Here is a 17,582-nt window from a genome sequence, read left to right as displayed (position 1 = left end):
ACACAGGTGTACAAATAAACTCAATGTAGCATTCTGTTGGTACCCGGTAGCTATCAGACCATAAAATACATTTTGATACATATCCAAACATCGTAATCTTACAATTATTCACACATCGTTCCAACTCTAGATGCTCACAACTCAGCTCGATCTGAGCGATCCTTAGATCGACCGTCTCTCTCGTTGTAAAAGTGCTTCTTCGCAATCAGCCCCTTCATGCGCCCCAGGCGACTCATAAGACTGGCATCATAGGGAGGGCCTTGCATCATAGCCATAACAAAAGGTCCCTGAGCACCCCAGGTGCAGCTATGCAAGTGGTCTGATATCTGCTCAACCAACCCCTCGAGATCACCGAGCTGTTCATTTGGGAATAAACCGACTGGTTTCATCTCATCAAGAGCGTCAAAGGCTGATGTAGCATCGCCGTAGCGCTTCCAATGGATTTCAGCGAGTCTGATGAAAAAGGTGGTTGAGACGCCAAGGACGTAGGAGGACAGGCCGAGTTCCTTGATTCGTGGGAGGATGTTGAATGCGAGGATAGATGATCTCGCAAATGCGGTGTCGAAGAGATCGAGGCCATAGTTGAGATACTGAGAGTACAGATGTCCGTGTATATCCATAACAGGCTTCTCCCCTTCTGTCTTTTTTGCTTTCTCGGCTTTCACCTTTTCAGCCTCCTCCTTGGCAACTTGCTCTTTGGATTTCCGACCCCTCTTTACCGATGTGTCTTTCTGGACAATACCCAGCTTTCCAGGCAAGGAGAATACCTCTTCCTCCATGACATTCCAAAGATCAATGTCAGTCTCACAGGCCTTCATGAGATCCAGCACTCTATTCTTCTCTTTCTCCCTAATCTGCTCATACTTTGCCCACTCACGCATCTGCTTCTTCTCAGCCTGATCAAGCTCAGTCAAGCTGTAAAGATTGGGGCGCTTTGGTGCAAGTTCGAATTTGCCCAGAGCATTCTCGGCAGCTCTTCGAAGAGATGCTGGGTAACGCTTGAGGAAGTCATCGCTGAAATTCGAGTTGTGGGCCTTTTCGACAAGTGTGTTTCCTCCACGTGCCGCATCTGGTCGATGTTGGTTTGGTGTTGAACTTGTAGGTTGAGTTTGGTCAGACTGAGAAGGCTTTTTGGTTTTGGCTAAGCGGCCTTGAGCAATATCGTCAAAAATCCCCTTAAAAATCTCTGTTTCCGTCGGCGTCAAAGTTCCTTGTCGTTCAATCTCAGTTTCATTTGCATTTATTGTCTCCTCGTCGTCAAACTCGAAAGGAATTTCAGAATTATCGACTTTTCTAAGTCGTCTCGTCGAAGTCGCAACTCCAGCTCTTTGAGTGAAAATAATACTCGCAGGACGTCTACAAGCTAGTTGTAGTGTCCTTGTTTGATATAAGAACGTCAAAAGATTTCGAGACATTTTTTATGTTGTGTTGAAGGACTTGTTGAAACCTTTGTTTTTCACATGAGATTTCAGAGGCTGAAAATTGATGCTAATTCACAGTAGTGGTCGGCTGAATATCGGATGCAGAACACGTAGGCACCAGCGCGTGACTTCGCGCCAAACTCAATTAATGAGTCGCGCTTTGGTTTGCGCCCTTCACGTCACCATTCACGATCCTCCCATTTTTTTTGCCGTTTGCGCAAAACAGCACAACCACTCGAGTTTTTGCTCCGGGCACACTCTTCTTAAGACCCTTCTTTGTCACGTTTGCTTTACAGTCCTTTGGTCAAACTTTTCTTTTGCGTGCCTCATTCACCGTGACCATGCCTCCTAAGAAGGGCGTGGACTCGCCCATGAGCGCCTTCGAGCGCAGGCGTCAAGAGAATATGGCGTCAAACCAGAAGATTCTAGCCGATGTCGCCGTAGTCGCTAAGAAGGTTATGCCGACACCCCCAAAGAAGTCAACGCCATCGCGATCGAAGACCCGTACACCTGCGAAACGTGAACCAGCTATGCCGACTCGGCAGTCCTCACGGCTCGCTGGTCTCGACGCAGACAATGATACATTAAAGCGAAAACTGGCTGTTGAAGCCGAGCATGTCGCAGCGGAGGCGAAAGCTAAAAGGTTGAGAGTAAATGGAGACATAAAGCTCGGCGATATCGCCGTCGAGGGCAAGAAGTATCTCGCTGGTGTCGACGGGTTTAAGGGCCTCGTCCGCGGTGCGCAGCCTGGAGTCCGAACGTTTACGGAGGAAGATATTAAGGAAACCACCGACAAGGATTTGAAGGAGCTGCGAAAGCGCATGGGTGATTTGAAGTTATACGAGCACTGGGCTCCAAATGGTAAGTAGTATCTTGCACAAGCGAGACGCATGTCACTAATCACTGGAACACAGACATTAAGATCACACCCCAACGAGTTTATGCTCTCGGCTTTCACCCCACCGAATCGAAACCGCTTATCTTTGCTGGGGACAAAGAAGGCAACATGGGCATATTTGACGCTTCGCAGACTGCTCCTGAAGTAAGCGATGAAGACGAAGATGCATCTGTGCCTGATCCTTCCATTTCTGCGTTTAAGATACATAGTCGCACGATTACTTCCTTCGTTTTCTCTCAGCACGATAGCAACTCTGTCTACACCTCTTCATACGACTCATCAATTCGGCGACTGGACTTGAACAAAGAGAAGACCTTCCAGGTATGGGCGCCATCGGATCACAATGAGGATCTGCCCATCTCAGCCCTTGACATGGCAGAGTCGAACCCCCATATGTTGTACTTTTCTACACTCGACGGTGGCGTGGGTCAGTACGACACTCGAACCTCTGATGACGCCGAAATCTGGATGCTCTCGGATCAAAAGATTGGCGGATTCTCATTGCATCCGCTCCAACCTCACTTGCTCGCGACTGCGTCGTTAGATCGCACAATTAAGATTTGGGATCTTCGCAAGATTACCGGCAAGGGAGATCTTAGACACCCTGCTCTCCTTGGAGAGCATCAATCGCGACTATCCGTATCGCATGCTTCATGGAGTCCTGCAGGTCATATCGCAACTAGTTCTTATGATGACACTATTAAGATTTACGATTTCACAGATGCCTCGTCGTGGAAGCCTGGCCAGGACATCAGCATTGAACCAGCCCACCAAGTACGCCACAACAACCAGACTGGCCGGTGGGTGACGATTCTCAAGCCTCAATGGCAGAAGCGTCCTCATGATGGCATTCAAAAGTTTGTTATTGGCAACATGAACCGTTTTGTGGATGTTTTTGCTTCAGACGGTAGCCAACTGGCTCAGCTTGATGGGGAGGGTATCACTGCAGTACCAGCAGTCGCACACTTCCACCCATCTCGCGATTGGGTCGCTGGTGCGACGTCTAGTGGAAAGCTTTGTTTCTGGCAGTGAGCCTCGGATTACCGGTTTCGAAAAGGGGTGCATGGAATCAGCATTTAAGCGGGAGTTTTGGTTTGCTACATCTCGTGAATAAGGGATCAAGTAGTCGGCAATGGCGGAACGGTATACGCGTTTGTTGGAGTAGTGTAAAATACGAATGTCCGAGTACGAGAGTCGAGGACTATCGGACCCTTGTTTTAAACAGTTGCTTCTATTGTACATAGAGGCTGAGTCGATCACGTTTTAACGCTTGTGTGAACTTTACTACTCCTAGCCACTCAAGACTTTGCACCAAGGTGAATGACGAGCCATGGCGTTCCTCTGACTCAGGCACCGAAACTTATCGCATGGACGTTCATTATGACGTGTATTCACAAACAGCTGATCGCTCTTCTCTGAGTGAGGGCCTTTATGGTCAGCATGGCAAGGGCACTATTCACATCATCTGGGCTTGTTTTCCCACTTGACCAATGCTTGCATGTGATCGATTCACGGTGTTGAAGGATGAGCCGCCCGATTGGCGTCATTTCTAATCGATAACAGTGCCAGCCAATGATAAACAATTCTTAACTCACAAGAGTGGATAGAATACAAGGGTTCCATTGTTTCCCCAGGGTATTTCCACCGCTGAGAAGGTCAGGTCCACTACCCGTCCCCTAAAACCCCACTGGAGATTCAGGCAGATTGACCTAAAAGCCTAGGCAGCGTCAGCCCCAGGGTCAGGTTCCTTCTTGATCAGGAATGCCGTGATCCTTATCTTCATCCATGCTTCGTTTTCTTGCGATCCGAATGTTTGTTTCCTCCAACTCCTCTTTACGTTTGTTTTTGTTCACCCCAACAATAACATTCGTACCGTAGCGTAACACTCACACAAACGAATTTTCACGAATCCCGATACGCGCAGTGGATGGCATCAACTTCGAGTCGTATTATTTCCCCACGATAGCATAGTGTTGGCTGTATACGGCGCAAACCGGGTCCAGGTTCACGACTGCATGACCACTCGCATCCCATCCTCGGACCGTTCCTAGAGATTAACGCTCGATCGGTTTAGAGTTCGCACAAGAAATTTTGAGGCGACACGTTCGTGAACCATTCTATCCTTCCGATCGCAATAGAACCACGACTGTAAACGCTCTTTGACCGACGCCCCGCTCGACTTGACCGGCCATCATGGCTTCTCAAGCTGATGATGCTCCGGCCCAAGCCAGCATTGGCGATGAGGACATCAAAGAGCATGTCCACGAGGAACTTCATAGAAGGAAGCGACAAGACTCCACCGCGACCGTGTTTCCCGAGCCTCTACGAGAAAGCGATGCCGAAGACGAAGAAGAAGATGATGACACTACGCAAGGACCACCGATGTTCATGAATATGAACCAGAGCATATTTGGTCTTATTGCGACTGCTAGCTCTCGTGTCGACTTCAACGATCGATTCGATGGAATGAGTAGTGACGAAGAGGGTGAGGGATCATCATCACAACATAGCCGTGACCATATCGCACAAACATCGATCCTGCAACCAGGAGGGAAGGGAAAAGACAAAGGGCACAGAAGGAAAAGACTTTCGGAGCATAAGCTGTTGCGATCGCTACCTGCGTTGCCGAAACTTCGCTCCCGGCATAAATCCCAACCATCTCGACTATCTGCTCCGGTTGAGGCTGCTGATGAATCAGACGTGGAAGATAACGGCACCTTGTCGCCTGCACCAGCCCTTACCCTCACACGTCAGGATACACAAGGGGTCATGAGTAGGATGTTGGAGGCCAAGGCGGACTTGTCTAGCAGACCCAGCTTCGATCTGGACCGGTTATCATCTGATGTTAGTCGATCTAGTGATGGCGAGGTAGTCTCGGCTCTGGCAAAGAAGCTCAAGGAGATTTTCGAGTTTGATACGTACGAGCAAGTCATTGAGGGTTTGTCAAAGTTACATCTTGATCTTTATCTTGATTTGCTAACTAGCCATAGAATACCCCTGCTGGCTACTACAAAGTGTCCTTCTTCAAGGGTACATGTACATCACTTCCAAGCATATCTGCTTTTATGCATACCTTCCCAAGAAGGCGGTATGTAACTGACTCTCAGTTTTCCAGACAGTTGCTAACACAAAACACAGCATGAGGCCGCCAAGTCAGGATATCTGTCGAAGAGCGGCAAACGCAGCCCAAGCTACACAAGGTTTTGGTTCCGACTAAAGGGCGATGTTCTGGCATATTACAAGACTGCGACAGACGTTTACTTTCCCCACGGACAGATTGATCTGCGATACGGCATCTCAGCAAACATTGTGGACAAGGATAAGGAAGGTCTGCATTTCACAGTTGAGACACATCACCGAACGTACAAATTCAAGGCCGACAGCGCTCCAAGTGCGAAAGAATGGGTCAAGAGCCTCCAGAGAGTCATTTTTCGAAGTCACAACGATGGCGACAGCGTCAAGATCTCATTGCCGATTAAAAATGTGATCGATATCGAAGATACTCAGATGATCGCATTTGCCGATACTTGCAAGGTTAGGGTCATTGACAATGACGAGACATATGCTATTGATGAGGTAAGTAACTCAAAGTCTCGAAGAGCTTTCCGCTAACAATCATAGTACTTCTTCTCCTTCTTCAGTTTTGGAAAAGATGCCATAAATGTGCTTAAGATCCTCATTGAGGCTTCTTCAGAGAGCCGGTCGGCGGAGAAAGCTGTGTCTAGTCGTGAAGAGAACGAGAGCTCTCAGTCTCCATCCGGCCGGACATCGATGGCAGCAAGCCGTCATCTTCCCCAAATTGACAGACTGCATACAGGGAAACTTCGCGATACCGTGAAGGCCACACTGGCCCCCATGTCGCCATTATCGCCTCATTCACCAAACCAACTGAGCCCTCGTGCAAGCATGGACGCCCCACGATCGAGTTTTGACGGCTTCAGGAGATTTGGACGAAAGAGTATGGATGTGCCAAGTTCGATCGGAGACTTCAGCCCTCGAAGGAGCTTCAGCGGCACGAGACGATCAACGAGTCGTCATCAGCACGGCAACACCACTCCCAAACAACAACAAGCTCAAGACTCGGGAGATTCGTTTATTCATTCATCGATCGACAACCCAAGCATCTCCACGCTATCGCCGTCTTCGTTCGAAGATCCATCCGCGAGCCAGATTCTTCAAGGAAGCGAGGTCTTTCACAGCCCGACGATGCGACGCTCTGCTTCGGCGTCTAGAAAACGCGATCAGTCTGGGAAGAAAACGCCTCGGAACTCTAGCTCCAACCGAGAGCGCCCTCGCCACATTCACCATGCCGCAACGACAGGTGCTATGCAGGAAATGGGTGGTGAAACGAGTGATTCTCAGCGTCCAGTAACACCAACACTCAACAGTATCACTAAGATTGGAGCATATCCCTTACAACGAGCCAACGCCTTTGCCGAGTATCTAAGTCGTACAAGCCAGCGTATGGGTTCTATGTTTGCGACCGAGTCACTGGGTTATGTAGAAAAGGTGCATGGCATGTGGAAAGGAGAACATAGGCATTACGATGAGCCTCAAGAGCTCAAGACCGATGACGATGCCGATGATATCGATTCGGACGCGGAAGACAAGACGCAGACCGCCATGGATCGATTCCGAGCGCATTTCACCTTACCCGAGTCAGAGAAGCTTGTGGCGACGTACTTTGGGGCCATCTTCAAGGTCTTGCCTCTTTATGGAAAGTTCTATATCAGTGATCGATCATTCTGCTTCCGAAGCTTGTATCCCGGCACAAGGACAAAACTCATCCTACCTTTGAAGGACATTGAGAATGTCCACAAGGAAAAGGGTTTCCGGTTTGGTTACTACGGTCTCACTGTCGTCATCCGTGGTCATGAGGAGCTATTCTTTGAGTTTAGACGACCAGGGCTCCGAGATGATTGCGCGGTGACGCTGCATCAACTCATGGAGACTAACCGTTTTCTCGAGAAGTCTGGTTACCTTGATCAAGAGGAGCAAGACGACGAGGAAGCCGCTGCTGCAATTGCGGAACGTGACGCCCTGAAGGCTGCACGACAGGACGAGTTCGTCAACCACGAGCTGGAGCTGCCACGCGAGACTTCTGGGGTCTCGAATGCCCCAACAATATTGTTTGACAACCCCAATTCGTCGGGTCTTGCTTTCAAGCCGCAAAAGTCGATGAAAATCACATGTCTCACCATCGGATCTCGAGGCGATGTGCAACCATACATTGCCTTGTGCAAAGGCCTTCTTGCTGAAGGCCACAAGCCTCGGATTGCCACACATGCCGAGTTTCAAGGATGGATTGAGTCGCATGGTATCGAATTCGCTCGAGTTGAAGGCGACCCTGGTGAACTGATGCGCCTTTGTATTGAGAATGGAACATTCACTTGGGCTTTCCTTCGGGAGGCAAACTCAACATTCCGAGGATGGCTTGACGAACTTCTAGATTCTGCCTACACAGCATGTGAGGGTTCTGAACTTCTCATTGAGTCTCCTTCTGCCATGGCTGGCATTCACATCGCGGAGAAGCTTGGTATTCCCTATTTCCGAGCGTTCACTATGCCTTGGACTAGGACACGAGCATATCCTCACGCTTTCATCATGCCTGAGCACAAGATGGGAGGAGCATATAATTATATGACATATGTCATGTTTGACAACATCTTTTGGAAGGCTACGGCTTACCAGGTGAATCGATGGAGAAGAAAGACACTTGGCCTGCCCAGTACAAATCTTGAGAAGATGCAGCCTAACAAAGTGCCATTCCTGTACAACTTCAGTCCTAGCGTGGTTGCACCTCCTCTGGACTTTTCGGATTGGATCAGAGTAACTGGCTACTGGTTCCTCAATGAGGGAGGTGACTGGGAGCCGCCTCAGGAACTGCAGGACTTTATCGCCAAGGCCAGGGCTGATGGAAAGAAGTTGGTTTACGTCGGTTTTGGCTCCATCATCGTCAAGGATCCTCCCAAAATGACACAAGAGGTCATCGACGCTGTCCTCAAGGCAGACGTTCGGTGCATTCTCTCAAAGGGTTGGTCCGATCGAATCTCACCCAAGGACGATCCGTCCAAGCCTCGCCCCGAAGAGCCGGAGATGCCTCCAGAGATCCATGTGATCAAGTCCGCACCACACGATTGGCTATTCAGTCAGATTGACGCTGCTGCGCATCACGGTGGCTCTGGAACAACAGGCGCCAGTCTACGTGCTGGCATTCCCACCATCATTCGTCCATTCTTTGGCGACCAGTTCTTCTTTGCTACACGAGTTGAGGATCTCGGTGTTGGAGTCTGGGTCAAGAAATGGGGTACCAACAGCTTCGGTCGAGCCCTTTGGGAAGTGACGCGTAACGAGCGCATGATTGTAAAGGCTCGTGTCCTTGGCGAACAGATCCGCAGTGTAAGTCTCCCTCAACTCTCAATTCTACAAACCACTAACATCTACAGGAATCGGGTGTCGATAACGCCATCCAGTGCATTTACCGCGATCTCGAATACGCCAAGAGTCTCATCAAGCGTAACGCGGGCAAGGCCGCACAACACGACGCAAATGAGGACGACGACACTGAAGAGAGTTGGACTTTCGTCGGAAGAGACGAGCCAGATCCCGACGCCGTGACAAAGAAGCTGAGTGAGGGTTTAGTAGATACTGATAAGCCGCTGTCTTTGGGAAGTCAAGCGCCTTCAACTGCTGCGGCATGATGTACTTGTCGCTACGAACTGTTATGTGTGGGGGTTTTCTTTGGTGATGTTACTTGGTTGTGTGCTTGTTGTTCTGCATTTGGGTGATGGCTTAATGCTGGTCTTTTGGATGATTTGGAGTCTGGATGGATGGCTTGCGGATAGACGTATGATCTAGATGTGATAGACTACGTATAAAGATAACAGTACTTTGTCTTGGAAATTGAGAAGCGAGATCTAATGCTCTGATTTCGATGATGAAACTGGCAAGTTGGCATCTATGTATAACTTGTCGCAATGCAGCTCAAGATCGTGGTAGCGAGCCTCAACCGCCAACATGGAGCTTCGACAGATTTCATCTCACCATTTATCCACCATTTACTCATACGCTCGTACCTTTTTTATTGAGTCAAAGTATATTCTGTGTTTTGTTTAGCCTTCAACACAGGGAACATTAAAAGTTGTGTGACTTTGGCGGATAGCGATCTCAACCCTTTTCGCGAATTCTCCGAGCCTTTCATTGGCAAGATTTAATTATAGTTCAATATCAGGATCGTGAATCTCATAAATCACTTTATTAGAGTTACAAATGATTCACAGCAGAAAGATATAATGAGAAAGCTATATCATGCGACGGCTTATTGGAGCTTCTTGTGGACAACTTTAAGCATATATTCAATTTCACCCTTATTTTGATGAACAATTGCTAAAGTTTCTTTTCTTACCTCACAAATTTTCTTTTAATGTAAGTAGTATATAAATCTTCGTCTCTCACAGGTTTCTCTACTTCTACTCCTCGTTCACTTTAACTTCTATTAACCACATCCTCTCAACACGAACTCTCCCGCGTACATAAAACACAATGACTCGCTGGATCTCACTCCCTCAAGAGATTCGCGGTATGATATTAGGGTACGTCGTTACTCACGACCGTATCGCGCCCTATGCTCCCGTCTCGCTAGAATGACGCGACACCATTGAGAAGACCTTTCGGCACCTTCGTATTCAAGCTTCATCTTCGGACTATCATGACAGGACTCCAATGGTATTTCAGAGCCTTAGCCGGTTGCGTGATCGACACAGACTACTCGTCAAACACATCTGGCTCGACGTTGAACATATCATGTATCATGGATTCTGGCACGATCAATACGGGCTACGCCCCGGTATCTCGACTATCAGCGATGCTGTAACACACTTGTTTCGTGCCTTGCAATCCTGGCCAGCGCGGAACGACTTGACACTGGAGATCAATGCGTACGAGCCCAAGAACTACTCGGAGGAGTGGCTCAAGGGGCATCACTATGGAGCGCCAGGTGAAGAGCACGAACATATGCGTCTCTTATCGAATCCCGAACCCAAGGAGCTTGTAATGCCTCCCCATGATGCACTAACGACATTGTTTACGCAGGTGGGATTCGACATGCGATATGCGCCCCCTGTCCAAGCCGTGACAAAGTTTCTTCTTCCTCGGCAATGCCGGCGTCAATTTACAGCAAGTACTCTTGCCTGCATATTCGAGCGACTTCCCCGATTGGAAGAGATTACCCTTGAGACTTGGGATGTCTCAGATATTCAGTATGAATCCGGTGTTGTCGACAGTAAGTTTTGAACTTCGAGTTGCAATTTCAAGTGCTGACATGTTCGCAGCATATGCACAATACCTGTTGATGGTACCTGATTCTTTCAGGAACGTCAAGTCGATGACTGTTTTTCAAGATCGTGATGAGTACTTCAACACGGTATCTCGTCACTACACAGAGGAGTTTCGACGCCTTTTCCAACAGGTCATGGGGACTCCGCCAGACACAGTACCGTCGATGCAACAAGTACTTTCTCAGGCATTCGCTAGAACAAGTCTTTCGCTTGAGAGTCTCTCCGTTTCATTCATGATTGACGCCGTTGACTTCTTCGGCCAGTGTCAAGAAAACTGGCGATGGAAAGAGTTGCGTTCCCTCACGCTGACGTCCCGACTGCTCACCCGTGATGGCGACTCTTTCAAGATCAACGGACTATTACAAACTGCTGCGCAAATTGCGATGCGCATGCCAAAGTTGGAGAGGCTTATAATATGGAACGGCGGGGTTAATGAAGCGTGCGCCTTCACATATCGCAAGTATCAACACAGTGCTTCGGTAACGTGGCAGGCAAAGGGGGAACCACAGCTGCACCCCATAGTGTACAGCGCCTGGGAAAACGTGGCCCATGAGTATTCTCGATTTTTCTTCAAGGTCGAGAAGAAGGGTACTTGGCCTATAATCATGTCTCATGCCGCTGCTATCACGTGCTTGGGGTTGGAGCATGTGGTGAACGATGTGTCGTTGAGACAGATGCGACTGGAGAATAGTATTCCTTATTAGCATGTTTGAGTAATTGGAAGGGTTTGCATTGCGAAAATAGAGTCATGTACAAATATCTCAGCTCATCATATGTCAACAACACGTGAGGAGGATTATCATCCTTGTCGTCTCCAAGTGAAGTTGCTCGACTCGCTCGCTAAGAATGATTTCCCCAAGGATGAGATCTCCCTTGGTTGCACTCAGGCTAATGTAACAGCACCTCTTATCACCACTGCATCTCGGGTCGATGGCGACCGAGAGAAGGTCAGGTGAGGTCCAGGCAGCCAAATAATACATCTTTTATACCTTCAGACAGATAGTATGGGGATAACTCGGGAACTGCTTGCATGAGGCTGCTAAATGGAAGTTGAGGATGGCGATTTGGGTATATAAGCCAATTGACAGGCTTGGTAACGATGTGCATCATCTGCTACATCATTCTTGCATTCCAATCACCTTTATCTCAGGATATTTTTGAACTATTAAAGGAAGAGATTGACCAATGGCCAAAGCATCAAAACAGCCCTTCTTCGGTTACAGAGGAGGATGGCTCACCTTCTGGATTACAGTTCGTCACACGGCCTTTCACTTACACCTTCTAACCGTCACAGGTTGCATGCGCAACTGACATGACACTATTTGGCTATGACCAAGGCGTTTTCAGTCAGTTGTCCATCTATTCTTCGCAAATCTCAACCTCTAACTCTCTCAGGTGGTGTCGTCGTAACTCAAGACTTTCTCAAACTTCATAACCTCGTCGGCCCAACAAAGACCAACCTTCTTGCCACTGTAACTGCAATCTACGACATTGGGTGCTTTGTCGGCGCTGTCATTGCGTTCACTATAGCTGAAAGACTTGGGAGGAAGAAGGCTATTATCGTCGGTACAGTGATCATGTCTATTGGTACTGTTATAAAGGTTACGTCGTATAGTCTTCCGCAGATGATCGTGGGGAGAATAGTCCTAGGGTGAGTCTTGAGTTACAGCCTACTATACAGGTACATACTGATTGGGATAGGATTGGCAATGGTGTCAATACCGCTACAGCGTCGATATAGCAAACTGAAACAGCACAAGCCAAATTGCGAGGGAAACTCGTCATTCTAGAGATGGCGATGAACATTGCTGGTTTCTGCCTCGTCAATTGGACCAACTACGGACTCTCTTTCATCCAAGGCTCTGTGGCTTGGAGATTTCCTCTAGCGTTCCAATTTGTATTCATATTTTTCCTATTTGCTACTGTTCCATGGCTTCCTGAATCTCCACGGTCAGTCACGCATATAACTCTCGGTTCAATTGCTGATAATGAACAATTGGCTCATCACCCACGATCGCACACAAGAAGCAACACAGATCCTCGCCTGCATTAAAGACAAGCCCATGACATCCCCAGTCATGACAGCTCAACTGCATGAGATTCAGTTCAGCGTTGACTATGAACTTCAACACGCTGTGAAATGGAAGGATATCCTCCTCCGTCGTAACAAAGACACATCCGATACCAAGACCCTTCGACGTTTGCTGCTTGGAGCAAATTCGCAACTCATGCAACAATTCGGCGGAGTTAATATCATGAGTTATTACATGCCCACAGTTCTCATCAACAGCGTTGGTCTCTCTGAGAGCATGGCTCGTCTGCTCTCCGCTTGCAACGCAGTGTCTTATCTAGTCTTCTCGTCAATGGCGATTCTTCTTGTTGAGAGATGGGGACGCAGAGGACTTATGCTACTCTCCACGTCTGGTCAACTGTTGTCGTTCTTGGTCATTACTATTCTTCTGAGGTATGCTGTTGGTGATATGAAGCAGCCGCTGGGATCGGCCTCTGTGGCGTTCTTTTTCTTTTACTTCATTTCTTTCGGAGTCGGGATGTTAGGGGTGCCATGGCTGTATCCCACTGAAGTGAATTCTCTTCCCATGAGGACAAAGGGGGCAGCGCTTGCTACTGGGACGAATTGGTATGCATCAGCCAGTCTTTGTGTTTGTGTTTGAGTATGGGACTGACAGGCAGCAGGATCACAAACTTCATCGTCGTGGAAATTACCCCTATTGGCATTCAGAATCTCGGTTGGCGCTTCTGGATTGTATGGACTGTCACGAATGCCTTGTTCCTACCAGTTATCTACTTTCTGTACCCCGAAACATGTAATGTCAGCGCTTCAAGTAACATGAGCAAAGCTAACTTATTCTCAGCGAACCGAAAACTTGAAGATATGGATGCCTACTTTCGAGAGAACCCGGCACTCATTGTCATCAAGGATAGGGATGCCATCATTGCGAAGAGGCCTGAGAAGTATGTTCAGCAGGAGCAGGAAGACATCCGAAGGGAAGAGATTGAGGATGGAAGTCCTGTTGTAGGAGTTGGCCCTGAGGAGAAGGGCCTCAGGGAGCAAGAAAACTTCAGACCTTGAAGCAAGGTGCCATAAATAACTAGTCTAAGGTCCACTGAACCTACACTAAACTCACCTAAGTCCTTTTGTCATTGGGATATGTATCTTAAGTTTTCTTGCCTCCCCTAGAAGGGGCTGTAATAGGCGGCTGTTTCAGCGATAGAGTTATTATAAGATTACAGATGCGAGGGAAGAAACATCGAAGATGTTTTAAGAGTCGAAAGAGGTTGTGCAGATGCTACTACTTGAGCTCCTCTGTGTGTGATTCGACGTGAGACATGGTGGCTACTTGATACACCTCGTCCTCAGTCCATATTCACCTGCAGCCAGTTCTCAGACGTCAACTCCTCTCCAGATAATTCGTCGTCAGATAGACGCTTCATCATCAGCATCATCATCCTCTCTGTGCGCCTCCTCACCATTGACGCTCTCGGCCGTTTCATAGGCTTTATCCTCTTCCTCCTCAATCTTCCACTCCATCGCCTTCTCGCCGTACATATCCCTGTAACCCTTCGCCGTAATTGGCAGCACCGCATCTCCATTGTCAAACCTCCTCAACTTCAACTTAGCCGCCTTAAACCACCATCGCTCCAGGAACTTGTCCTCCAACTCCACAAAACGCGGATCTCGCTTCATCATAAGAACCTTTCCGTTCTTCTTCCTAACTTCGCCATTCCTTATCTGCGGCTTGCGCAGCAAGTCCTCAAAGATAGGGCAGTCAAACCAGGGGGAACTGAGAAGCACATGGCGCCAGAGACCGTCTTCATGGGCTTGTTGTGTCTCCTCGAGATGCGGGGAGTGCGTGATCTCGCGCTACCAGGCCAGCATACCGTGCATATCGTGGAATTCCCAGAGGCGTGCGTTAGGAGCGTTGACGTCTTTGTAGCGGCGGTTTGATCGGTCGAGAGCCGTCCAGAAGAAGAATTGGATGTGCTCGTCTTTTTGCTGACGGATGTTGGGGCTGGTGCTGCGATTCATGAAAATGCTTACTCTTCTAGATGCGGCGAGAAGCCAGTCATCGTCTAGATCTGATGTTGATGGGATAATCGGGCTTTTGTTGTTTGGATAGGGAAAGAGATCTGTATTGGGAGTATGGCACATGTGCCATATCGCTTCGATGTTGCCTGGAGGGTCTGGCCTGTAGCTTTCAGGGATGTCCTCCTCCATCGTGAGATCTCTATTTAAAAAGCTGCGGAGATCTTGAGATGTTGGGATGAAGGGGAGATCTTTATAGCCGCATTCTCTGCAAGTCTGCTCTGTGAAGCAAACGTCTGCATTAACAAACGCTATGAAGCAGCATTGATGGTGGACAAACGCACATTAATGATCTTACAACAAACATTAATGATCTTACAACAAACATTGAAGAGTTGAAAGAGCACACTCAAACGCAACTTAATCGAAGCGAATGTTTTCATCAAACACGAGTCGATAACGGTGAGTGATTTCATCGCATAGAATAAAGCTGTCACTGTAAGCCAACTGGTCAAGATGCGGCAGTGAAAGGCTGAAAGTAAATAAACATGATTCCTCGAGATGAAAACATGTTTTCATATATTGTTGCTATGAATCACCCAAGTACAAAGACATAAAGACAAAGCAAACAACCTTAATTGTTTCAAGGCAATGGCGATGCCTTCACTTGCTAATCCCTACAAATCTACTGGCCAATCCGCTTATGTAACCCACTTTCACATCCCAGCACCTAAAGCTCCCCAGTCCCCTTACGTAATCGGTCAAGTCTGTCAACCGGAATTGACTGGCAGCTCAATTCAATCAATCACCTCACAAACCGAGACCGCCCAACGCGACAGCAAACGACGAGCCCGCCCGCACGAGGGACGATACGACAGTAGCGACATTCGAGACCAGCGAGCGACATTCATAATTGCCCAGCATGCCTCAAGATATGCCCCCTCGGGGCGGGTATGAGCCCGTCCAGTACAAGGTGCGTTGGAAGTTTACGGGAGTGCAATTGGGAGGATGTGTCGTTTCAGGGTGTTTGTGGGATCAATTGGTTTGAGGAGATTTTGTTGAATGGGTTGGGCGGGTGTCACGATCGATTGCGAGGGCCGAAGAGAGATGGAACGATTGAAAGTCATTGGAAGACGTTTAACTGACTTTCTGTAGCGAAACCTCCCCGCGAAGGGTTTCCGTCCTGGTATCCTCCTCCTCGGAATGGGCGCTGTTATGGGCTATGGCTGGTATAAGCTGATCGGCGGCATGCGCGAGGCCAAGTACGTTATCTCTCCCTCCAGCCGAACATGCATCTTCAACGAAACACGCCGACAAGCAAACACCTTGCGAGCACAATTCCCTATAACAGAAAACAACCACCTACCGAATTCAATACTAACAACTATCAGCGAACTCGGCCGTGAAAAGATGTGGGCTCGCATTAACCTCATTCCCCTCCTTCAAGCCGAAGAAGACCGCGATCAGGTCCGTCGATACCTGGCCGACCAGAAGCGCGAGAAGGAGTTGCTTGGTGACAATGCCAAGGTTTACAACAGCGACCGGTTAGTTCTCTCATCAAAAGGTATTATTTATGGGAAATGCTAATACAGGGCAGATTCGTGAGGCCGACTTTCGCTGTTACACCCCCTCCTACTACAAACTAAACGGTGGAAAGACGCAAGCTTGTATATATGTTTTAACAAAGTGGTTTTATCTGGAATTGAAAGGTCACAAGGAAGACATTGACTACCTCAACTGTGACTATTTGACACTCTCAATCTTCTCCTCCGTCCACTCCCACAGCTTCTTCCCCAAGTCCTCACTAAAACACATTTCATCTCCCTTGTTTGCCTTGCCAACTGGCTCATAAAACGCCACTGCCTCATCTCTCTTGACATCTCCCGCAGCAGCCCAAGCAGTGTTATAGCCACCCTGCTCAACGGTCATCATAGTTGGGTTGGTAACATACACGAACATTCTCTTCCAGAATCCCAAGCCTGTGACCAAATTCGTAGCAATAACACCGGGATGGACAACAACGCTTTTGATAGCAGGGTATCGTCGTTCTAACTCCTTGGCCAAGACGACGTTGGCGAGTTTGCTCTGCCCATAACGGCTCCATGTACCAAATGGTAAATGTTCTTGGTGTGAATGAAGCGTCTCAAACTCGATGCCCTTCTTTGGATGGCCTGCGTATCCGAGTGAAGTAACACTTACAAACCGAACCTCACCCCCTTGTTCCGCAGTCTTTTGCATAATTGGTAAAAGAGCCATCAAAAGCGTCGCATTGCCAACATGGTTAACCCCAAACTGCAACTCAAGTCCATCTTGAGTAAGTCCATCAACAGCCATGATTCCCGCATTTGCGATGAAGACATCCAATCGATCATGCGTGAACTTCTTCGCTGCGGAGCGCATGCTTGCGATGGACGAAAGATCGCATTCGAGGAATGTTGCAGGAACGGGGGAGATGGAGGATATGAGAGACGATGCGGAGCTTGAGGAGCGGCCGGTGAAGTAGATGTGAGACGGATTCTGAGAGGCAAGAGTGAGAATGGCGGAGCGGCCTAGACCGGAAGTTCCTGGTGTTTTGTTAGTAGGGGATTGAGAAGAGCGAGAAGGGAGACGGACCACCGGTGACAAGGATGACTTTTCCAGCGAGAGAGGGAATGTCGGTTTCTGGATTGAAGCCTTTGAAGGATGCCATGGTTAAGATAAATCGCTATCTTGAAATAAAGACAAACAGCGGAGTTGTAGATAAAAGGAGTTATGTTGATTCTAATGTGGTTGTACGAATGTAACAAGAGTTGCTTCTACCATCAACCAAGGGATGACTCGTCCTTCTTATACACATTTCGTTCTCCCGTCATCATTTCCCCTTGTGCAATTCCAATTACAAA

At 48.3% G+C, this 17,582-nt stretch overlaps 9 protein-coding genes across 9 annotated transcripts; 6 read left to right on the top strand and 3 right to left on the bottom strand.

Annotated features, from left to right (window-relative positions):
• Window positions 1-9: 9 nt before the first annotated feature.
• On the bottom strand, window positions 10-1,465 carry BKA55DRAFT_566349 (uncharacterized protein). Its single transcript, XM_046192622.1, has one exon. It carries the CDS (start codon window positions 1,413-1,415, stop codon window positions 135-137), a length of 1,281 nt encoding a protein of 426 aa, XP_046050088.1. The 5' UTR covers window positions 1,416-1,465; the 3' UTR covers window positions 10-134.
• Window positions 1,466-1,762: 297 nt separating this feature from the next.
• BKA55DRAFT_689342 (WD40-repeat-containing domain protein) lies at window positions 1,763-3,351 on the top strand (the record flags this gene model as incomplete). The annotated part of the gene is made up of 2 exons (XM_046199341.1): window positions 1,763-2,282; window positions 2,336-3,351. 2 exons carry the CDS (start codon window positions 1,763-1,765, stop codon window positions 3,349-3,351), a joined length of 1,536 nt encoding a protein of 511 aa, XP_046050087.1.
• Window positions 3,352-4,079: 728 nt separating this feature from the next.
• BKA55DRAFT_566347 (uncharacterized protein) lies at window positions 4,080-9,406 on the top strand. The gene is made up of 5 exons (XM_046192621.1): window positions 4,080-5,257; window positions 5,310-5,407; window positions 5,458-5,895; window positions 5,941-8,718; window positions 8,766-9,406. The coding sequence occupies exons 1-5, from the start codon at window positions 4,513-4,515 to the stop codon at window positions 9,018-9,020; spliced, it is 4,314 nt and encodes a 1,437-aa protein (XP_046050086.1). The 5' UTR covers window positions 4,080-4,512; the 3' UTR covers window positions 9,021-9,406.
• A 716-nt stretch (window positions 9,407-10,122) lies between these two features.
• BKA55DRAFT_689340 (uncharacterized protein) lies at window positions 10,123-11,359 on the top strand (the record flags this gene model as incomplete). The annotated part of the gene is made up of 2 exons (XM_046199340.1): window positions 10,123-10,600; window positions 10,650-11,359. The coding sequence occupies 2 exons, from the start codon at window positions 10,123-10,125 to the stop codon at window positions 11,357-11,359; spliced, it is 1,188 nt and encodes a 395-aa protein (XP_046050085.1).
• A 481-nt stretch (window positions 11,360-11,840) lies between these two features.
• BKA55DRAFT_737590 (general substrate transporter) lies at window positions 11,841-12,396 on the top strand (the record flags this gene model as incomplete). The annotated part of the gene is made up of 4 exons (XM_046201369.1): window positions 11,841-11,906; window positions 11,950-12,001; window positions 12,051-12,306; window positions 12,357-12,396. The coding sequence occupies 4 exons, from the start codon at window positions 11,841-11,843 to the stop codon at window positions 12,394-12,396; spliced, it is 414 nt and encodes a 137-aa protein (XP_046050084.1).
• Window positions 12,397-12,643: 247 nt separating this feature from the next.
• On the top strand, window positions 12,644-13,746 carry BKA55DRAFT_689338 (general substrate transporter; the record flags this gene model as incomplete). The annotated part of the gene is made up of 3 exons (XM_046199339.1): window positions 12,644-13,293; window positions 13,350-13,480; window positions 13,529-13,746. 3 exons carry the CDS (start codon window positions 12,644-12,646, stop codon window positions 13,744-13,746), a joined length of 999 nt encoding a protein of 332 aa, XP_046050083.1.
• A 705-nt stretch (window positions 13,747-14,451) lies between these two features.
• BKA55DRAFT_345534 (uncharacterized protein) lies at window positions 14,452-15,340 on the bottom strand. The gene is made up of 2 exons (XM_046185774.1): window positions 15,045-15,340; window positions 14,452-14,976 (listed from the first exon to the last, which is right to left on the bottom strand). The coding sequence occupies exons 1-2, from the start codon at window positions 15,174-15,176 to the stop codon at window positions 14,539-14,541; spliced, it is 570 nt and encodes a 189-aa protein (XP_046050082.1). The 5' UTR covers window positions 15,177-15,340; the 3' UTR covers window positions 14,452-14,538.
• Window positions 15,341-15,622: 282 nt separating this feature from the next.
• Window positions 15,623-16,346, top strand: BKA55DRAFT_689336 (GRIM-19; the record flags this gene model as incomplete). The annotated part of the gene is made up of 4 exons (XM_046199338.1): window positions 15,623-15,673; window positions 15,856-15,962; window positions 16,092-16,244; window positions 16,298-16,346. 4 exons carry the CDS (start codon window positions 15,623-15,625, stop codon window positions 16,344-16,346), a joined length of 360 nt encoding a protein of 119 aa, XP_046050081.1.
• Window positions 16,347-16,443: 97 nt separating this feature from the next.
• BKA55DRAFT_593484 (uncharacterized protein) lies at window positions 16,444-17,389 on the bottom strand (the record flags this gene model as incomplete). The annotated part of the gene is made up of 2 exons (XM_046195559.1): window positions 16,444-17,264; window positions 17,314-17,389. The coding sequence occupies 2 exons, from the start codon at window positions 17,387-17,389 to the stop codon at window positions 16,444-16,446; spliced, it is 897 nt and encodes a 298-aa protein (XP_046050080.1).
• Between the last annotated feature and the right edge of the window lie 193 nt (window positions 17,390-17,582).

The sequence above is a fragment of the Fusarium redolens genome (genome assembly GCF_020744475.1).
Source record: "Fusarium redolens strain MPI-CAGE-AT-0023 chromosome Unknown BKA55scaffold_7, whole genome shotgun sequence".
Lineage (NCBI taxonomy): Eukaryota > Fungi > Ascomycota > Sordariomycetes > Hypocreales > Nectriaceae > Fusarium > Fusarium redolens.
This window is presented reverse-complemented; position numbering and strand designations above follow the sequence as displayed.